Source organism: Lytechinus pictus, chromosome 5, assembly GCF_037042905.1.
Source record: "Lytechinus pictus isolate F3 Inbred chromosome 5, Lp3.0, whole genome shotgun sequence".
Taxonomy (NCBI): Eukaryota; Metazoa; Echinodermata; class Echinoidea; order Temnopleuroida; family Toxopneustidae; genus Lytechinus; species Lytechinus pictus.
Window position 1 is genome coordinate 56,004,608 of NC_087249.1, and position 23,437 is coordinate 56,028,044.

Below are 23,437 nucleotides of genomic sequence, written 5' to 3' on the forward strand. Positions count from 1 at the left end.
CAATTCTTGAAAATACGGACTTTATTTACGGAAACTTTACAGAAAATTTACATAAATTAACATGATTCCGTATAAATAATTAACGGAAAAAAAAAATTTGTCCGGAAATTTTGCTGCCGGAATTTTTTTTTTTTGGTCCGTAATTTTACGGATTCCTTTTCCGTAAAATTACTGTACTTTTACAAAATTCCCATGTAAAATACAGATTTTATTTACGGAAATTTTACAGAAAATTTACGTGAATTAACATGATTCCGTATAAATAATTAACGGAAAAAAAAAAAATTTCCGGAAATTTTGCTGCCGGAATTTTTTTTTTTTGTCCGTAATTTTACGGATTCCTTTTCCGTAAAATTACCGTACTTTTACAAATTTCCATGTAAAATACGGATATTATTTACGGAAATTTTACAGAAAATTTACGTGAATTAACATGATTCCGTATAAATAATTAATGGAAAAAAAAAATTTGTCCGGAAATTTTGCTGCCGGAATTTTTTTTTTTAATCCGTAATTTTACGGATTCCTTTTCCGTAAAATTACCGTACTTTTACAAAATTCCCATGTAAATTTACACATTTCCGTAAAAAAACAAGTTTACAGAATTCTTAAATTTTTTACAGATCTTTTTTAATCAGTAGATACCTTACAATAGGAACGCTGATTTGCTATTTAAACATGTACTCCCAAACACATGGTACACTGTTAAAAATTGCCGTAATTTTACGGACAAATTTTAACAGAAATCGTCCGTAAACGATAAAATACGGAAAAAAATTGTAAATTTACGGATTTCTACAGAAAACCCGTAAAAATTACATAATATTAGGTAAATGATCAATTTTACGGACGTTTTCTGTAATTGTACAGAAGATCATTATTGAAAGGAGGCGTTTACGATACATCTTGTAAATTTACTGTCAGTAGATGTAAGTTTACGGATAAGATTTAACATATTAATTTGTAACATGTGTAAAGTGCATTTTCTACGGAAAATTTTGTAAAATTTACAGAAAAATCAGGTTAATGATACATTTTCTGACGTTGTCCGTAATTGTAGTGAAGATCATTCTTGAAAGGAGACGTTTGGTGGTTTACGGTACAAATCTTTGTAAATTTACTAGAAAGTAGCTGTAAGTTTACGGACAAGATTTAACAGATTAATTTGTACTATACAAACTACGGAAAATTTGTAAAAATTACATAAAAATCAGGTAAATGATCAATTTTACAAACGTTTTGATCCGTAAATGTACAGAAGATCATTATTGAAAGGAGACGTTTACGGTACATCTTGTAAATTTACTGTAAAGTAGATGTAAGTTTACGGACAACGTCAGAAAATTTATCATATAACCTGATTTTTCTGTAAAGTTTACAAATTTTCCGTAGAAATTCCACTTTACATATATATATATTAAAAATTAATCTCAGAAATGAGACGTTTAGTGGTTTACGGTACAAATCTTTGTAAATTTACTAGAAAGGTAGCTGTAAATTTACGGACAAGATTTAACAGAAATGGCAATTTCTACGGAAACTTTGTAGAATTTACAGAAAAATCAGGTTAATGATAAATTTACTGACATTGTCCGTAATTGTAGTGAAGATCATTATTGAAAGGAGACGTTTACGATACATCTTGTAAATTTACTGTAAAGTAGATGTAAGTTTATGGACAAGATTTAACAGATTAATTTGTAATATGTGTAAAGTGCAATTTCTTCAGAAAATTTGTAAAATTTAAAGAAAAATCAGGTTATAATGGTAAATTTACTGACGTAAGGATCGAGACGTTTACGATACATCTTTGTAAATTTACTGTAAAGTAGATGTTAGTTTACAGACACGATTTAACAGATTAATTCGTAATATGTGGAAAGTGCAATTTCTACGGAAACTTTGTAAAATTTACAGAAAAATCAAGTTAATGATAAGTTTTCTTTTTCGAGCATGCGCACTTGAGAAGTTTGTGAAAAGCCCGCGAAGCAAAGAGAATTTTCCTTGCGGTCTTGGACGTGTCAAGTGATCTTCTTGATCAGAAATTCGTAAGTATTTTGCTTTGAATTCGTAAAAGAAATTTCTGCTGTGCCTCTCTGGAATATATTGATACGTTTTATGCAGTTATATGAAATTAATAGTGTTGGTTTTCATGATTACGAACAAGGTTTTGGCATTGACGAGTCCAGACGATGCAATGTATCGTCGCGTACGCGCTGCTACAGTCCCATTGGTGCATTTGAGTGTTGGATATTTTGACACTGTGGTTGAACGAATTGAATCGAAGGTGCGAAGCCGTGGGCCAAGCTTGTTTTATGAGCTTCACAAGGATATTTTATATTATGATGCCATTTATATATTCATTTGTATCTTCATTTGTAAATGTCAAGATGAAAATATAAACCTCAAAATATTAAATTTGTGCAATTAAACTTATTTAAACTTGGGGTAGGCCTAGATTAGATTAGGGCCTAGCCGGTAGCCTAGATCTAATTCTAAATCAAATCAATGACAATGTCAATGACAATGGCATTGAATGGGTGATTTCAACTCAAGTACGGTGTTGAAATCTGGTGTTGGTGTTGTGACAACACCAGCCACAACACCGTACTTGAAATCAGGCTGGTGTTAATTGGGATTGACCTCGGAAAATATGACGTATTTCCGGCAGTTCGTGTTGAATGTCGTCTGCTGAACCCAGCACTGCGGCTGGTGTTGACGATCTACGTGCAATTTCCCCATTCACCAACACCAACCCCCAGGGATTGGGAAAATCATGGTTTCAAGTTCGGTGTTGGTGTTGGCAATCTCAAGCTCGTGAACAGGCGGCAAACACGATGAAACATCCCCGTAAAATTAGCTTTTACAGTTAAGATGAGCTAGTAGTAGTATAGTAGTAGAACAAATCATTTGAGCTGTATATATTTTGATAAAGAATAATGTTCACTCTTTTGAATTCTTGAATTAATTAAAACATTGGTACATGTATTCTGTACGATGAGAATTTAATGCATTTCTTTCCGATTTCATTTTCGTCGTCGAGACTTCTCGCGTGAAGTTGAGATGATTTAGCAGCGCAGCGCAGAGGCGTGACGTCATGTGCTATCGATAACGCAATTGGTATCATTCCTCTGAACCCAGTCCCAGCTCGGTGTTGGAGCTCGGTTCAGCGGCCTTTTTACGCTCTCAACACCAACACCGAACTTGAAATCACCCAATGTCAACTACAGTTAGTTAGATCTAGTAATACCTCAAGCGAAGTTCGCGCAGGCTCCACTCCACTTCACTACCGCTACACTACACTCCACCTACCCAAACTTCGGGACGGTGAACTCGATCGGATATTCCGAGTGACAAAGGTGGGGTGGCCGATGGAAATGTTATTTATTGTAAAAATCGTAACAAAAAATATAAAGAGAAAGAAAAATAGCTTAATTTCTTACTCTTCACCCGTATTTCACTCCGTGTCCATCCTCTGGTTATCCTCTAAATTGTTGATTTTGAGCCAGTATCTATTTCCTCACACGTCACTATTCATGGCCGATTTAAAAACATCGCATGCGATCGGTCGCAGGTCAAACAGCATAAATATTTATATTATTATTGGATGGTTCAGAAAATACCAAAAATATTCTACGAGTATGGGAAAAAAAAATTTTCCTCGTTTAATTTTTTTCTATAATTTTTACAATAAATAACATTTCCATCCCACCTTTGTCACTAGCGGTAGTGAAGTGGAGTGAAGCCTGCACGAACTTCGCTCGAGGTAGATCTAGTAATGACTTAGTGCTGGCTAGCGACCGACGGGTTTCCATTCTCAGCCATTCACTGATAATTCAGTTAAGACAGTGTGTTCCATGTGTGTATGTGTGATGCGAAGCTACCTCAGCTCAAGCGATGTAGACGACCTTGTTGGAGCGTACAGTGTAGCGGTAGTGAAGTGGAGTGGAGCCTGCACGAACATCGCTTTAGGTAATGCGAAGCGTGCTGTATATGTGTCCTCTGGAGGTGTGGGCATGGGTTTAGTGACAGTGTGCATGTGATTGTGAAGGGTTGAAGCCCGGGTTGAAGTTTCTTACAGCTCTGTGGGTTTATCTATAATTAAATGATTCTCTTTTCAAGCTTAAATTTTTATAATGATGATTGCTACATTCCAATTATTTGATTAAATTGTTTGTTTTAGAACAGGTCTTTTATTTTGTCCTCAGTCTATTTCTCCCATTACATATCAAATAAAGAGAGTCTTCACTTGTGTTTCATTAAATTATTATACAATGTCCACTGTAATGAAAATGGAAACATGCCGGTCAAATGAAAGTGCAATATAAGTGGAAACATGCTGGTCTATTGACTATATGTTGACCATATAGTAGAAAGCAAAATTTGTTCTCAGCTGTAATTATTCTTCTATGGGAACTTGCTTCTCATAGATAAAATAAAATTTCCGAAGACCCCATATAATTTTGTACTATTTGGTGCATTTAAAGAGGAGAAAGAAATGCTTTTTTTTTTCAATTTGCCTAAATTGCATTTAAAAATATACCTTTCTTTTGCTTTCGGCACAGGCCAATTTTTAGAGGCTGAAATATTAAAGAGTTGATTACTTAAATTTCGTTCTAAAATCTTTTTCATATCACTTGCAAATAGAGAAAATATAGCGCCCCCCAAAAAAAAAACTTTAATTTTTAAAGGCATCTCGCACAAATGATTACAATGTTTTTGTTTTATTTATCATTCACTATGAGATCTGTATAAAGTGATAAACCAATGAATTATTTTTATATGTATATGTTTCCAATTATTTGCCTACCGGTATTTATTAAAAAATAATGTTTGTGTTGTTATTTGACAATTGTTTCACAGAATTACGTCGTCGGTTGACATCTACCTATACCCATGGATTATCTCCATCACCTTCACAACCTTGAATTGCTAAGAGAGGTATGATTGATAAATTTGGTTTACATTGTTTTAATTTGTTTAAAAGTATTATTGAAATGATTTGATGAGATAACAAAAATGAAAACTTGAAATAACATTTTGAATGTAATTTTTGTTAATCTTGGGAAGACAATTAAGATTGCAGTTATTATGTTGGTAGATATGTAATCAAATCTACATGCACATGTTCACTGTTTGGAACGTTTATAAAGATCACAAAATAAAAGAATTAAAAATAATATTCAACTCTTCTGCATACATGTACAGCTACCTTTGCCAAGACCACGTCGTGGGCTACGGGATGCTAGAAATCCATCGGAATCGTATGAGGATGGGCCATTTCGAGATCGGTATCGACTGTCAAAAGAAACCGTCATTTACATCATCAACATGCTGGAAGCCGAATTGAAGAGGGACACACAGAGGAATGATCCACTTCCCGTTTATTTGCAGGTGTTGACGGCTCTCCGTTTTCATGCAGTGGGTGAGTAATTGAATTAAATGATTATTGAATGTTTCTGGGCACTGTTAAATCTATTTGACTGAGGTTGTTTCTATTAATTTTAGGACTCCAGACAAAGTTGATGATGATGACAATATCTAGAAATCAGAGAGGGATCACATAAGTAAGAGTATCATTTAAGCAAACAGTCAAGTACCTATGAATTGCATGCTTAAAAATTCCAAAACTACCACAGCAGGAGTGAAGCTCTGCTGTTTCTGCTGTTAGAACTGTTATGTCAGGTTAGAGTTATAAATTCGTCATTAACTCTAAATTGGCAGATCACCCCCACCCCCCCCCCCGAAACTTGGCTGTGTTGCGATGAAAAGCTATGAAATTTGGCACATAGATAACAACTCGAGATGAACATACACACAAAAAACTAGAGCTGCAATCGTATCAGAACAATGTGCATGCATTGACGCCTGTGATTTTATGGAGGGCAAGAAACAGAAGGAGATAAAGAGAAAACTCCTGAGGATATACATTTTCAAAATATTAAGAGGGCGCTATTTTTATAGGCAATGGTCACTGATGCGTAAAAAAAACATTTTGCATATGAGGGATGATGCCATTAGCAAACCCTAAAAAAGTGATACCAAGATAAATGGAAACAAGGAAGTGATGGCCATTTTACTGTTTTCCAACTTTTTAATAGAGAGCGCTATTTCTTAAAGGTAATGGTCACTGATGTGCGTAAAAAAACATGGATTATGAGGGATGATGCCATAAGCATACCCTGAATATATGAGACCGAAATAAATGAAAACTAGGAACTTATCGTCATGGCCATTATAATATTTCTTTAGTTTGCAATAGAGGGCGCTATTTTTTAAGATAATGGTCATTGATGTGTAAAATGAAAAAAAAAAAATTTGAATTTGGACTATCATAAGTCAACCCTGAAAATATGAAACTGAAATAAATGAAAGTGATGGCCATTTTACTATTATTCCACTTTGCAATAGAGGGCGCTATTTCTAAAGGTAATGGTCACTGATGCGTAAAAACAGATGAATAAGGAAGCATGTTCCCAAATCAGACCAAAATAAATAAAAACAAGGAAGTTACGGCCATTTTATGATTTTCCTACTTTACATTTCAATAAATATGATTTTTTTTTAATGTAGACTATTGCGGATTTGAATTTAGGGCATGAAGACGGCATTTTCAAGGGCAAGTCATATTTTCATATGAAGAGCAACTCTTAAACAATCTACAGCAATTTGTTAGAAGTGTTTAGCATGCAGGATAAGAGAGTAAGGATGGGATTAGGAATAGTATGCAAATGGACTAGAAATTTACAAAATGGCGCCTGGATGGTCATGCATTGCCCCTGTCCGTCCGCCCCCCACTTGGTTTCCACGCAATAAGTAAAAAAATATGTAATGGATAAAAAAAGTTTGGTGTGTAGGTATAGGACACCAAAATACAGGCTCAGTTCGAATTCGGAGTCTGCAGGTCAAAGGTCACAGCTCATTAGATATGCGAGTTGGTTTCCACATGATTATCATAAGTTCCAAATGAATATTTAGAAATGTTTTTTTATTTGAATTATAATCATGTGAATGATCACACATAGACATCTACTATGTATGGGAAATACCATGTATGTTGCGCGCCATGTTATATAGTGGTACACTTTGGGGGTACTGACCAATTTTTTTGAACTTTTATCAATAGATGTGCAAAAACATCAAGGTAAAAAGTCAAAAGCACGGGGCAGAAAATAAACATTATTCAATAGCTGTTTTTGAAGTCAGTACTGCTGCTATATCGAATCGCGTATGATGGCGACACTGCAAGAGGCCTTCCACTTGTTAAAATGAATTGCAGAAAATTGTCTGATATTTGTAAAAGATGAATATTCTTATGAAATATGTGCTTAATTTTTTTTGTCATCAGAAGTATCATCTGTATGTGTAATGAAATGTTTTAAAATTACCTCGAAACAATGACCTATCAACCATATGGTTTGTTTGATTTTACAGGATCATTTCAAAAGATGCATGGTGATGAGGCAGCAATATCACAGTCATCAATGTGTCGAATCATCAAAGATGTGTCAGAAGCTATAGCAAGAAGGAAAAGGCAATACATGAAGTTTCCTTCGACAAGAGAAGAAGTGGAAGCAACTCAGCGACAGTTCTTCCAGTACTGCAGATTTCCAGGAGTGATAGGTGCAATTGATGGGACACATGTCTACATCAGGAGCCCTGGTGGGGATCAGGCAATATACTTCCTCAACAGGAAGAATAGATACTCGATCAATGTTCAGGTTAGATTAATTATACCCTTTCTTAGGCCCTTTTCACAATTAGTGCTGAGACTGCTTGCAACCTTTGTGATTGTGTGCGACATATATTGTGATCAAATGATTGCAATTGCTAATACAAGCAAATGTGAAAGCCACTTAAATTACTATAACTAGAACAATGTACTATTTTGTATAAAGTTTGGCCAAAAAAAAGAATGTGACATTAATTTTCTTTCCTAGGATTTCCTATCACTTCAGTTTCATTTATAGTAATTATTCGATTCGTATTTGATTGGGCAATTTTTAAAATGAGTAGTTAATTCTGTAGCATATATATATATTTTTTGTGTGTGTGCAAGTACTGAGCAATTGAAGCAGTGGAAGGGTGGGGTGATTGTTGGATAAATCAACCTAACATGGAAAGCACACCAATAATTTTTATGTGCATGCATGTTAAAATTGCATTCCAAATATGTGATAAACTTGCAAAACTCAATTGTTGTGTGCTCCCATTGGATGTCCCAAAGAAAATTGAAAATTAAGTGCCCAGAACGATATAGAGACAGTTATGAATGTAAGATTTGATATTCCTCTTTTGTCTTCTGCTAGGTTGTTTGTGATCAGGCTGGGAAAATAACAAGCATCGTTGCCAGATGGCCTGGCAGCACACCTAACTCCGCAACCGTAAGTCACTTTTCAACCAAACTTGGATGGTAGATGTACTTAGGCGACCTGCATATTATGCTGCAGTCGGAGGTCACATGGTAAGGTCAAAGTGTTCAAAGTTTTTGTAGAAATGTACCAAACCCGACGGTGCTCTCACTCCATGATGTGTCACTGCATCGTAGCAATCCAGTCGGATTTGAAATGGTCTTTACATGATGAATATATGGTCAAGCGCGCAAATAGTCGTTTATATGTTCTTCGCACTTTGAAATATCATAGTCTGTAATTTCAGGACCTTATAGTTGTATATACTAGTTTCGTGAGACCAGTTGTTGAATATGCTGTACCTGTATGGTCAGGAGCACTAACAAAACAACAAGTACAAGTCATCGAACGTATTCAGAAACGTGCCCTTAGAATCATTTTTGGAGCAGCATATTCTTCATATGAGCATGCTTTACTCCAGTCAGAACTGATGTCTCTTGAAGATAGATGGATCAAACTCTTTGTCTTGCGTTTGCGAAGTCTATGCAAATCCCCACGTCTAAACTGTATCACCTTCTACCTCAAAATAGGACTTGTCAATATCAGACTAGAAGCTTGGCCGGAACAGTAGAGATGCGATGTCGAACTTCACGATATAGAAATAGCCCGTTGCCCTCGTTGATTCGGCACCTTAAAGAGAAATTCCAGTAGTTGCAGTAAACACTGATTTCATGAGAAAGTTTGTAAAACAAGGCTTAATTGTCATTAATCATCGAGGATCTAGATCTGGTACAGTTACATAAACTGAACTTTGTGAAATCTTGAAATCTACGCTGAAAAATGTTCAGGCTGAAGATCCCCAACACAGATAAGCGCACGTGGGACAGTGTATAATTATTGCTTCGAATGTTGGGCCCGACGCTCTACCCGAATCCTGTGCTTATTTGCTGATTTCTCAGCAATTACACAATTTCTTCCAGAATCCTTTGGCACATATGTTTTATTTATACAAACAGACACTTTGGTGGTCATTTCATTGGATTCTGTACGAACTCATTTTGATATCGTTACCAAAACTAGCATTTACCTTTAACTCTAAAAGAATTTATTACAAGGAGTAGTTTTTTTTGTATATATCTTCCCCTATCGTTACATGTATAATAATATCAAACTACGAATGGCTGAGAATTAAAGAACTCATCATTCATTGGACTCTTAAAATGTGATATCATTAAAAGATTGTTTTTTATAAAATGCAGATTACATACTAATTCTAATGTTGAGTTCTCTTTATGTTGGCGAACTCAAGTTTCATTTCATTTCATTTTACTTTGTTAATCAAAATATTTTTCTTTCATATGAGCAATTATTCACTGATATCTAGTCGTAAACTTAATATTTGAATTGAAGTCATAAAAATTGCCAAAATATGTATTATTGCAGCATATTAGATTATCGTTTTTTCCCAAAGTAATGTAATTCAGAACTTAATATGTAAATGTGTTTATTAATTTCTCTTTGTATATATGTTTAATCGTTTTATGATTTCTGTATACAGTGTATACTGAATCATTTATTTTTATTATTATTTATTTATTTTTATTTTTATTTGTTTATTTTTTATTCATTTTATATATATTGTTTATTTCTTAATTTTATCTTATTTTTTATTCATAAAATTTATTTATAAAAGGGGGCCTTCACCCTACAAGCTCTGCTTTTTAGTTGGTCTCCTTAGGACCTTTCGATTTCATGGTATTATTGTATTATAAAAAAATGATTTAAATGTTATATTTTGTAAATATGTATATTGAACTATCATTGTAAATGTAAAAAGATTGAAAGAGAAAATAAATGAATTGAATTGAATTGAATTGCTTCTTCGCCCTTTTCTCTCTGTTTCCCTTCCACCATAAATTTCTTCTCTTCTCTCTCTCTTTCTCTGCCTCTCTTCTCTCTTCCACTATTTCTATTCCTTTCTGCTTTCCAATTCATTTCCTCTATCCACTCATATTTACATGTATTTTGAATATTTTTCAATTTTTTTTATTGATCAGTGAGTACACTGTTAGAAAAATTTCCGTTTTTTAACGGAAAAAGTCCGGCAGCAAAATTTCCGGACTTTTTTTTTTTTTCCGTAAATTTACAGAAAGTGGTAATTTATGGAAAAGTTCTGTAAAATATACAAGATTCCGTAAATTACAATTCTTGAAAATACGGACTTTATTTACGGAAACTTTACAGAAAATTTACATAAATTAACATGATTCCGTATAAATAATTAACGGAAAAAAAAAATTTGTCCGGAAATTTTGCTGCCGGAATTTTTTTTTTTTGTCCGTAATTTTACGGATTCCTTTTCCGTAAAATTACCGTACTTTTACAAAATTCCCATGTAAAATACGGATTTTATTTACGGAAATTTTACAGAAAATTTACGTGAATTAACATGATTCCGTATAAATAATTAACGGAAAAAAAAAATTTGTCCGGAAATTTTGCTGCCGGAATTTTTTTTTTTTGTCCGTAATTTTACGGATTCCTTTTCCGTAAAATTACCGTACTTTTACAAATTCCCATGTAAAATACAGATATTATTTACGGAAATTTTACAGAAAATTTACGTGAATTAACATGATTCCGTATAAATAATTAACGGGAAAAAAAAATTTGTCCGGAAATTTTGCTGCCGGAATTTTTTTTTTTAATCCGTAATTTTACGGATTCCTTTCCGTAAAATTACCGTACTTTTACAAAATTCCCATGTAAATTTACACATTTCTGTAAAAAAACAAGTTTACAGAATTCTTAAATTTTTTACAGATCTTTTTTAATCAGTAGATACCTTACAATAGGAACGCTGATTTGCTATTTAAACATGTACTCCCAAACACATGGTAGATTGTATGAATGCATTCACTTAAGGCCTGAACAAAAATTGTGTTGCCCTTTTCTGACCTGGACAAATCGGGCCAGCTTTTTTCAATAATTTTTTTCATACTAAGCTTACTATTTCTAGAATAAAACATGGCAACAGTGATTGTGTCTAGCCCACTCATGAAAATAACCAGAAATATCGTGATTTGCGAGGGCACACAACATAATTGTATTGAAACTTCATTGTGAAATGACTGGGATGGAATAACACTTGTCATAAGAGCCTTGCACATAAACTTTAATGTTGACCTGTAAATTCAATTCAATTCAAAATGGTTTATTAAAAATCCTTTCTTTGCGGCAAAAGCCGAATTGCGAAAATTTACATTTCAAACAAAATCATCAATAACAAGGTAAAAAAACATATAGTACTACGAACAAATTTCAATATAGACATATCTAACAAAGTATATCATAAATAAATTTAAATCGATACTCACTGATCAATAAAAAAAATTGAAAAATATTCAAAATACATGTAAATATGAGTGGATAGAGGAAATGAATTGGAAAGCAGAAAGGAATAGAAATAGTGGAAGAGAGAAGAGAGGCAGAGAGAGAGAGAGAGAAGAGAAGAAATTGATGGTGGAAGGGAAACAGAGAGAAAAGGGCGAAGAAGCAATTAGGTCACATTTTTTCATACATGCTGCAATAATACATATTTTGGCAATTTTTGTGACTTCAATTCAAATATTAAGTTTACGACTAGATATCAGTGAATAATTGCTCATATGAAAGAAAAATATTTTGATTAACAAAGTAAAATGAAATGAAATGAAATGAAACTTGAGTTCGCCAACATAAAGAGAGCCTTGCACATAAACTTTAATGTTGACCTGTAAATTCAATTCAATTCAAAATGGTTTATTAAAAATCCTTTCTTTGCAGCAAAAGCCGAATTGCGAAAATTTACATTTCAAACAAAATCATCAATAACAAGGTAAAAAAACTTATAGTACTACGAACAAATTTCAATATAGACATATGTAACAAAGTATATCATAAATAAATTTAAATCGATACTCACTGATCAATAAAAAAAATTGAAAAATATTCAAAATACATGTAAATATGAGTGGATAGAGGAAATGAATTGGAAAGCAGAAAGGAATAGAAATAGTGGAAGAGAGAAGAGAGGCAGAGAGAGAGAGAGAGAGAAGAGAAGAAATTGATGGTGGAAGGGAAACAGAGAGAAAAGGGCAAAGAAGCAATTAGGTCACATTTTTTCATACATGCTGCAATAATACATATTTTGGCAATTTTTGTGACTTCAATTCAAATATTAAGTTTACGACTAGATATCAGTGAATAATTGCTCATATGAAAGAAAAATATTTTGATTAACAAAGTAAAATGAAATGAAATGAAATGATACTTGAGTTCGCCAACATAAAGAGAACTCAACATTAGAATTAGTATGTAATCTGCATTTTATAAAAAACAATCTTTTAATGATATCACATTTTAAGAGTCCAATGAATGATGAGTTCTTTAATTCTCAGCCATTCGTAGTTTGATATTATTATACATGTAACGATAGGGGAAGATATATAAAAAAAAAACTACTCCTTGTAATCAATTCTTTTAGAGTTAAAGGTAAATGCTAGTTTGGGTAACGATATCAAAATGAGTTCGTACAGAATCCAATGAAATGACCACCAAAGTGTCTGTTTGTATAAATAAAACATATGTGCCAAAGGATTCTGGAAGAAATTGTGTAATTGCTGAGAAATCAGCAAATAAGCACAGGATTCGGGTAGAGCGTCGGGCCCGACATTCGATGCAATAATTATACACTGTCCCACGTGCGCTTATCTGTGTTGGGGATCTTCAGCCTGAACATTTTTCAGCGTAGATTTCAAGATTTCACAAAGTTCAGTTTATGTAACTGTACCAGATCTAGATCCTCGATGATATACTGACAATTAAGTCTTGTTTTACAGACTTTCTCATGAAATCAGTGTTTACTGCAACTACTGGAATTTCTCTTTAAGGTGCCGAATCAACGAGGGCAAGGGGCTATTTCTATATCGTGAAGTTCGACATCGCATCTCTACTGTTCCGGCCAAGCTTCTAGTCTGATATTGACAAGTCCTATTTTGAGGTAGAAGGTGATACAGTTTAGACGTGGGGATTTGCATAGACTTCGCAAACGCAAGACAAGAGTTTGATCCATCTATCTTCAAGAGACATCAGTTCTGACTGGAGTAAAGCATGCTCATATGAAGAATATGCTGCTCCAAAAATGATTCTAAGGGCACGTTTCTGAATACGTTTGATGACTTGTACTTGTTGTTTTGTTAGTGCTCCTGACCATACAGGTACAGCATATTCAACAACTGGTCTCACGAAACTAGTATATACAACTATAAGGTCCTGAAATTACAGACTATGATATTTCAAAGTGCGAAGAACATATAAACGACTATTTGCGCGCTTGACCATATATTCAACATGTGTAGACCATTTCAAATCCGACTGGATTGCTACGATGCAGTGACACATCATGGAGTGAGAGCACCGTCGGGTTTGGTACATTTCTACAAAAACTTATGTCCATTGTGGAACACTTTGACCTTACCGTGTGACCTCCGACTGCAGCATAACATGCAGGTCGCCTAAGTACATTTACCATCCAAGTTTGGTTGAAAAGTGACTTACGGTTGCGGAGTTAGGTGTGCTGCCAGGCCATCTGGCAACGATGCTTGTTATTTTCCCAGCCTGATCACAAACAACCTAGCAAAAGACAAAAGAGGAATATCAAATCTTACATTCATAACTGTCTCTATATCGTTCTGGGCACTTAATTTTCAATTTTCTTTGGGACATCCAATGGGAGCACACAACAATTGAGTTTTACAAGTTTATCACATATTTGGAATGCAATTTTAACATGCATGCACATAAAAATTATTGGTGTGCTTTCCATGTTAGGTTGATTTATCCAACAATCACCCCACCCATCCACTGCTTCCATTGCTCAGTACTTGCAAAAAAAAAACAAAAAAAAATGCATATTAAAAAAATATGCTACAGAATTAACTACTCATTTTAAAAATTGCCCAATCAAATACGAATCGAATAATTACTATAAATGAAACTGAAGTGATAGGAAATCCTAGGAAAGAAAATTAATGTCACATTCTTTTTTTTTGCCAAACTTTATACAAAATAGTACATTGTTCTAGTTATAGTAATTTGAGTGGCTTTCACATTTGCTTGTATTAGCAATTGCAATCATTTGATCACAATATATGTCGCACACAATCACAAAGGTTGCAAGCAGTCTCAGCACTAATTGTGAAAAGGGCCTAAGAAAGGGTAGAATTAATCTAACCTGTACATTGACCGAGTATCTACTCTTCCTGTTGAGGAAGTATATTGCCTGATCCCCACCAGGGCTCCTGATATATCTACAGTACTGGTAGAACTGTCGCTGAGTTGCTTCAACTTGTTCTCTTGTCGAAGGAAAGTTCATGTATTGCCTCTTCCTTCTTGCTATAGCTTCCGAAACATCTTTGATGATTTGACACATTCATTTGATGACTGTGATATTGCTACCTCATCACCATGCATCTTTTGAAATGATCCTGTAAAATCAAACAAACCATATGGTTGATAGGTCATTGTTTCGAGGTAATTTCAAAACAATTCATTGAAGCACATACAGATGATACTTCTGATCAAGCACATATTTCATAAGAATATTAATCTTTTACAAATATCAATTTTCTGCAATTCATTTTAACAAGTGGAGGGCCTCTTACAGTGTTGCCATCATTATGCGATTCAATATAGCAGCAGTACTGACTTCAAAAACAGCCATTGAATAATGTTTATTTTCTGCCCCGTGCTTTTATGACTTTTTACCTTGATGTTTTCGCACATCTATTGATACAAGTTCGAAAAAACTGGTACGGTACCCCCAAAGTGTACCACTATATAACATGGCACGCAACATACATGGTATTTCCCATACATATTACACAAAGTAGATGTCTATGTGTGATAATTCACATGAACATAAGTCAAATAAAAAAAAAATTCTAAATATTCATTTGGAACTTATGATAATCATGTGGAAACCAACTCGCAGATCTAATGAGCTGTGACCTTTGACCTGCGGACTCCGAATTTGAACTGAGGCTGTATTTTGGTGTCCTATACCTACACACCAATTTTTTTTTAAATCCATTAAATATTTTTTTTACTTATTGCGCAGAATCCAAGGGGGGGGGGGACGGACAGGGGCAATGCATGACCTGATGACCATCCAGGTGCCATTTTGTAAATTTCAAGTCCATTTGCATACTATTCCTAATCCCATCCTTACTCTCTTATCCTGCATGCTACACACTTCTAACAAATTGCTGTAGATTGTTTAAGAGTTGCATGCTCTTCATATTAAAATATGACTTGCCCTTCAAAATGCCGTCTTCATGCCCTAAATTCAAATCCGAAATAGTCTACATTTAAAAAAAAATCATATTTATTGAAATAGAAAGTAGGAAAATCGTAAAATGGCCGTAACTTCCTTGTTTTTATTCATTTTGGTCTGATATCTTTCAGGGTTTGCTAATGGTAACATGCTTCCTTATTCATCTGTTTTTTACGCATAGTAAAATAGCAATAGTAAAATGGCCATCACTTACTTGTTTTCATTTATTTCAGTTTCATATTTTCAGGGTTGACTTATGATAGTCCAAAATTCAACTGTTTTTTTTTTTCATTCTACACATCAGTGACCATTACCTTTACGAAATAGCGCTCTCTATTAAAAAGTTGGAATACAGTAAAATCACTTCCTTGTTTCCATTTATCTTGGTATCACTTTTTTAGGGTTTGCTAATGGTATCATCCCTCATATGGCAAATGGTTTATTTTACGCATCAGTGACCATTGCCTATAAAAATAGTGCCCTCTTAATATTTTGAAAATGTATATCCTCAGGAGTTTTCTCTTTATCTCCTTCTGTTTCTTGCCCTCCATAAAATCACAGGCGTCAATGCATGCACATTGTTCTGATACGATTGCAGTTCTAGTTTTTTGTGTGTATGTTCATCTCGACTTGTTATCTATGTGCCAAATTTCATAGCTTTTCATCGCAACACAGCCAAGATTCGGGGGGGGGGGGCGGGGGGTGATCTGCCAATTTAGGGTTATGACGAATTTATAACTATAACCTGACATAACATTTCTAACAGCAGAAACATCAGAGCTTCACTCCTGCTGTGGTAGTTTTTGAATTTTTAAGTATGCAATTCATAGGTACTTGACTGTTTGCTTAAATGATACTCTTACTTATGTACTCCCTCACTGATTTCTAGATATTGTCATCATCATCAACTTTGTCAGGAGACCTAAAATTAATAGAAACAACCTCAGTCAAATAGATTTAACAGAGCCCAGAAACACTCAATAATCGTTTAATTCAATTACCCACCACATAAAAACGGAGAGCCGTCAACACCTGCAAATAAACGGGAAGTGGATCATTCCTCTGTGTGTCCCTCTTCAATTCGGCTTCCAGCATGTTGATGATGTAAATGACGGTTTCTTTTGACAGTCGATACCGATCTCGATCCTCGTACGATTCCAATGGATTTCTAGCATCCCGTAGCCCACGACGTGGTCTTGGCAAAGGTAGCTGTACATGTATGCAGAAGAGTTGAATATTATTTTTAATTCTTTTATTTTGTGATCTTTATAAACGTTCCAAAAAGTGAACATGTGCATGTAGATTTGATTACACATCTACCAACATAATTACTGCAATCTTAATTGTCTTCAAAAGATTGTCCATAAACAAAAACTACATTCAAAATGTTATTTCAAGTTTTCATTTATGTTATCTCATCAAATCATTTCAATAATACTTTTAAACAAATTAAAACAATGTAAACCAAACTTATCAATCATACCTCTCTTAGCAATTCAAGGTTGTGAAGGTGATGGAGATAATCCATGGGTGTAGGTAGATGACAACCGACGACGTAATTCTGTGAAACAATTGTCAAATAACACAAACATTATTTTTTAATAAATAGGCAAATAATTGGAAACATAAACATATAAAAATAATTCATTAGTTTATCACTTTATACAGATCTCATAGTGATTGTTAAATAAAACAAAAACATTGTAATAATTTGTGCAAGATGCCTTTAAAAATAATTTTTTTTGGGGGGGGGTGCTATATTTTCTCTATTATTTGCAAGTGATATGAAAAAGATTTTAGAACAAAATTTAAGTAATCAACTCTTTAATATTTCAGCCTCTAAAAATTGGCCTGTGCCGAAAGCAAAAGGAAAAGGTATATTTTGAAATGCAATTTAGGCAAATTGAAAAAAAGCATTTCTTTCTCCTCTTTAAATGCACCAAATAGAACAAAATTATATGGGGTCTTCGGAAATTTTATTTGATCTATGAGAAGCAAGTTCCCATAGAAGAAAGAATAATTACAGCTGAGAACAAATTTCGCTTTCTACTATATGGTCAACATATAGTCAATAGACCAGCATGTTTCCACTTATATTACACTTTCATTTGACTGGCATGTTTCCATTTTCATTACAGTGGACATTGTATAATAATTCAATGAAACACAAGTGAAGACTCTCTTTAATTGATATGTAATGGGAAAAATAGTCTGAGGAAAAAATAAAAGACCTGTTCTAAAACAAACAATTTAATCAAATAATTGGAATGTAGCAATCATTATAAGAATTTAAGCTTGAAAAGAGAATCATTTAATTATAGATAAACCCACAGAGCTGTAAGAAACTTCAACCCGGGCTTCAACCCTTCACAATCATACGCACACAGTCACTAAACCCATGCCCGCACGTCCAGAGAACACATGTACAGCACGCTTCGCATTACCTAAAGCGATGTTCGTGCAGGCTCCACTCCACTTCACTACCGCTACAATGTACGCTCCAACAAGGTCGTCAACATCGCTTGAGCCGAGGTAGCTTCGCATCACACATACACACACGGAACACACAGGCACCACAGTCTTAACTGAATAATCAGTGAGCGGCTGAGAATGGAAACCGTCGGTCGCTAGCCAGCACTAAATCATTACTAGATCTACCTCGAGCGAAGTTCGTGCAGGCTCCACTCCATGTCTTCACTATTGCTAGTGACAAAGGTGGGATGGAAATGTAATTTATTGTAAAAATTATAGAAAAAAAAATAAAACGAGGAAGAAAAACATTTTCCCCAACTCGTAGAATATTTTTGGTATTTTCTGAACCATCCAATAATATAAATATTTATGCTGTTTGACCTGTGAGCGATCGCATGCGATGTTTTGAAATCGTGAGGAAATAGATACTGGCCCAAAATCAACAATTTAGAGGATTACCAAAGGATGGACACGGAGTGAAATACGGGTGAAGAATAAGAAATTAAGCCATTTTTCTTTCTCGTATATTGTTTAAAATGATTTTTACAATAAATAACATTTCCATTGGCCACCCCACGGCCACGTTTGTCACTCGGAATATCCGATCGAGCTCACCGTCCCGAAGTTCGGGTAGGTGGAGTGTAGTGTAGCGGTAGTGAAGTGGAGTGGAGCTTGCATGAACTTCGCCCGAGGACGGTATACACTACACTACAGTTGACATTGTCATTGATTTGATTTATTTAGATCTAATCTAATCTACCCCTTTACATGCCTTTAGTTTAATTTAAATAAGTTTAATCTTTAATTGCACAAATTAAATATTTTGAGGTTTATATTTTCATCTTGACATTTACAAATGAAGATACAAATGAATATATAAATGGCATCATAATATAAATATCCTTGTGAAGCTCATAAAACAAGCTTGGCCCCCGGGGGGGGGGGGGGGCACTCGACCAAAAAAGTAGTGGGTATGTGCCGCGGGTGAGACAAAAAATGGGGGCCTTGGAGCGGGCTTATTGTAAAAAGGAGGGTCCTCGGAACGGGCTTCGGAACGACAAATGTTTGTGAAAACGGGGGTCCTTGGAACAGGTCGCCTGCGTGTGATTGCGTATTCATCCCTATGGAACGGGCATACGTGCATGTAGACCAAAAGCTTCAGTCTCTGTATTTTGGTTGTTCCGCTGAACCCCGGGGGGGCCACTTCCATTCACGAGTGGATACCATGCGCGACCATGGGGTCTCGAAAAGCACCCTAAACACGTAATTTTCATATTCTGAAAATGCGCCCCTTAACAAGTATTGGCGTGTGAAACCCTACCCTTAACAAGTATTGGTAACAAAACGATACTCTTGGCAAATGTTCCCTGAAATGAACCCCTAAACAAGTACAGGAATGTTTTATTGTTACGGGTCCTTCGGTCGTCGGCTTTACCTTATTTGGTTTAGTACGACCCCACCTTCTACACCTCGCGCAAATCGGACTCTAAACACGAAGTGTTGGGGCAAAAAGGACATCCTTTATAAAACATTTTAATTTTGTTTTATCATCCCCGCGAATTCGACCCTAAACACGTAATTTTCCTAGCAAAATAGATACCCTTTTTTCATTATTTTTGTGTTTTTGACACCCTTATCACGTTACGTACGTAACGTGCCCTATCGTGAAAAAGACATCCTTTTTACGTGTTTTTTTGGTCGCGCATGGTATCCACTCGTCAATGTAAGTGGCCCCCCCGGGCGCTGAACTACGTTGGCTCCACTCACCATACATAGACTGAAGGGGATGGGGCCCCGTACCTACAGCCAACGTATAGTGAACTAGCGTTTTATAGATCGCGATTTAAAACTGTTTTTTAAGCAAAATTGAAAGTTTCATGGTTTCCATTATCAGGGAAATATAAATAACTTAAGTAATTGCATACCTTGGGCCGGAGTTATTGAAAAAAATCCTCTGGATGATTGAGAAATCTGTCATCTAAGACATTTTCACCTGACCTGACGGTTTTTCTTGCAAGTTGCCATCTTGAATGACGTCATTATCGTTATTAACTTAATGTCTCGAATCGATATATCGCGATTATAACTAGTACTAGTACTAGTATAACTAGTATCGTTTATCTTCGGTTTCGTTCGCATATGGAGCAGATCGTATAATATCGAAAGCAATATTGATATCACATTCGTGATTGTTGACGTTCGTTTGTAAATATTTTATAGTTTGGCTGCCATTTTGACCATTTTTATCGTGTTCAACCCAATTAAACATCGGTAAAGTATATTTTTCATGCCTTTTTCATCTATATGTCGTTTAAAGTATTAAACATTGAAATATTAAGTTTTAAAAGTTTGTTGTTTATACATCCTTAGATTGTAAATTCGATGTGTAAAATTACATCAAACTTTGGACTGTGAATTGACAAAAGGGAGGGAATGAGAACACATGCGAGCCCACACGTACACCCTACCGTCGGTAAATGGGGATTACAGTAAAATGTCAGAAATTGTTGAATAAATCCCCAGAAACGACGGTTATTCCTGTCTAACGTGCATGCAGCTAATATAGCCAGGCGGCACGGGCGCCGGGTGCGCTAGCGCAGATGGGATGGTCGGACAGCGCTCTGCATGCGGCCGCTTTTCACCAAAACTGCGGCTCAGAACGGCAAAAATGCGAAGCTTTGGACCGGATTTCTTTCTTCTTTTTTTCTCAATAAGAATGATTAAGAAGAAAATGCTATGCTTTGGAGCGGCTTTCTTTGTTCTTTTTCTCAATAAGACAAAAATGCTATGCCTTGGAACGAAAATTTGAGTGTGAAAATGGGGGTCCCCTCCGCGGCACATACCCACTATGCATTATATACTGAGGTGAGTGCCCCCCCCCCCTCCCCCGGGCTTGGCCCACGGCTTCGCCCCTTCATTTCGTTCAACCACAGCGTCAAAATATCCAACACTCAAATGCACCGATGGGACTGTAGCAGCGCGCATGCGACGATACATTGCATCGTCTGGACTTGTCAATGCCAAAACCTTGTTCGTAATCATGAAAACCAACACTATTAATTTCATATAACTGCATAAAACGTATCAATATATTCCAGAGAAGTACAGCAGGAATTTCTTTTACGAATTCAAAGCAAAATACTTACGAATTTCTGATCAAGAAGATCACTTGACACATCCAAGACCGCAAGGAAAATTCTCTTTGCTTCGCGGTTTTTTCACAAACTTCTCAAGTGCGCATGCTCGAAAAGGTCAGAATATTCATCATTAACTTGATTTTTCTGTAAATTTTACACATTTTCCGTAGAAATTGCATATCTGTTAAATCGTGTCCATAAACTTACATCTACTTTACAGTAAATTTACAAAGAAGTATGTAAACGTCTCCTTACGTCAGTAAATTTACCATTTAACCTGATTTTTCTGTAAATTTTACAAATTTCCCGAAGAAATTGCACTTTACACATATTACAAATTAATCTGTTATATCTTGTCCATAAACTTACATCTAGCTTTACAGTAAATTTACAAGACGTATTGTAAACGTCTCCTTTCAATAAATGATCTTCACTACAATTACGGACAACGTCAGTAAATTTATTATTAACCTGATTTTTCTGTAAATTTTACAAATTTTCCGTAGAAATTGCATTTTACACATATTACGAATTAATCTGTGGCTTGTCCGTAAACTTACAGCTACACATACTTTATAGTAAATAAACAAAGATTTACCGTAAACATCTCCTTTCAATAATGATATCACTACAATTACGGACAAGTATGTCAGTGATAGGCTAGTGCAGAGCCCTTTGAAGATTACAGCAGATGATGATGATGATGATGAAATTTATCATAAAACCTGATTTTTCTGTAAATTCTACAAAGTTTCCGTAGAAATTGCCATTTCTGTTAAATCTTGTCCGTAAATTTACAGCTACTTTCTAGTAAATTTACAAAGATTTGTACCGTAAACCACTAAACGTCTCATTTCTGAGATTAATTTTTAATATATGTAAAGTGGAATTTCTACGGAAAATTTGTAAACTTTACAGAAAAATCAGGTTATATGATACATTTTCTGACGTTGTCCGTAAACTTACATCTACTTTACAGTAAATTTACAAGATGTACCGTAAACGTCTCCTTTCAATAATGATCTTCTGTACAATTACGGATCAAAACGTTTGTAAAATTTATCATTTACCTGATTTTTATGTAATTTTTACAAATTTTCCGTAGTTTGTATAGTACAAATTAATCTGTTAAATCTTGTCCGTAAACTTACAGCTACTTTCTAGTAAATTTACAAAGATCCGTACCCTAAACCACTAAACGTCTCCTTTCAAGAATGATCTTCACTACAATTACGGACAACGTCAGAAAATGTATCGTTAACCTGATTTTTCTGTAAATTTTACAAAATTTTCCGTAGAAAATGCACTTTACACGTAATACAAATTAATCTGTTAAATTTTATCCGTAAACTTACATCTACTTACAGTAAATTTACAAGATGTATCGTAAACGTCTCCTTTCAATAATGATCTTCTGTACAATTACAGAAAACGTCCGTAAAATTGATCATTTACCTAATTATTATGTAATTTTTACAGGTTTTCTGTAGAAATCCGTAAATGTACAATTTTATTCCGTATTTTATCGTTTACGGACGATTTCTGTTAAATTTTGTCCGTAAAATTACGGCAATTTTTAACAGTGTATCAATTTAAATTTATTTATGATATACTTTGTTACATATGTCTATATTGAAATTTGTTCGTAGTACTATAAGTTTTTTTTACCTTGTTATTGATGATTTTGTTTGAAATGTAAATTTTCGCAATTCGGCTTTTGCCGCAAAGAAAGGATTTTTAATAAACCATTTTGAATTGAATTGAATTTACAGGTCAACATTAAAGTTTATGTGCAAGGCTCTTATGACAAGTGTTATTCCATCCCAGTCATTTCACAATGAAGTTTCAATACAATTATGTTGTGTGCCCTCGCAAATCACGATATTTCTGGTTATTTTCATGAGTGGGCGAGACACAATCACTGTTGCCATGTTTTATTCTAGAAATAGTAAGCTTAGTATGAAAAAAATAATTGAAAAAAGCTGGCCCGATTTGTCCAGGTCAGAAAAGGGCAACACAATGTTTGTTCAGGCCTTAAGTGAATGCATTCATACAATCTACCATGTGTTTGGGAGTACATGTTTAAATAGCAAATCAGCGTT

General features: G+C 34.7%; 1 protein-coding gene and 1 long non-coding RNA gene across 4 annotated transcripts; one reads left to right on the plus strand and one right to left on the minus strand.

Annotated features, from left to right (window-relative positions):
- Window positions 1–1,962: 1,962 nt before the first annotated feature.
- Window positions 1,963–9,886, plus strand: LOC129263354 (putative nuclease HARBI1). Of its 3 annotated transcripts, XM_054901269.2 has the most exons (6): window positions 1,963–2,048; window positions 4,864–4,941; window positions 5,209–5,425; window positions 7,435–7,721; window positions 8,310–8,464; window positions 8,942–9,886. In XM_054901269.2, exons 2-5 carry the CDS (start codon window positions 4,897–4,899, stop codon window positions 8,415–8,417), a joined length of 657 nt encoding a protein of 218 aa, XP_054757244.1. In that variant the 5' UTR covers window positions 1,963–2,048; window positions 4,864–4,896; the 3' UTR covers window positions 8,418–8,464; window positions 8,942–9,886. The 3 variants fall into 3 exon arrangements, with proteins under 3 accessions (XP_054757244.1, XP_063955346.1, XP_063955347.1); XM_064099276.1 differs by having other exon boundaries at window positions 8,310–9,886; XM_064099277.1 differs by lacking the exon at window positions 1,963–2,048 and adding an exon at window positions 3,783–3,972 and having other exon boundaries at window positions 8,310–9,886.
- Window positions 9,887–10,636: 750 nt separating this feature from the next.
- Window positions 10,637–21,718, minus strand: LOC135154078 (uncharacterized). The gene is made up of 5 exons (XR_010293520.1): window positions 21,345–21,718; window positions 17,210–17,287; window positions 16,732–16,935; window positions 14,626–14,878; window positions 10,637–14,024 (listed from the first exon to the last, which is right to left on the minus strand). It is a non-coding gene; the product is annotated as an uncharacterized LOC135154078 (long non-coding RNA).
- Between the last annotated feature and the right edge of the window lie 1,719 nt (window positions 21,719–23,437).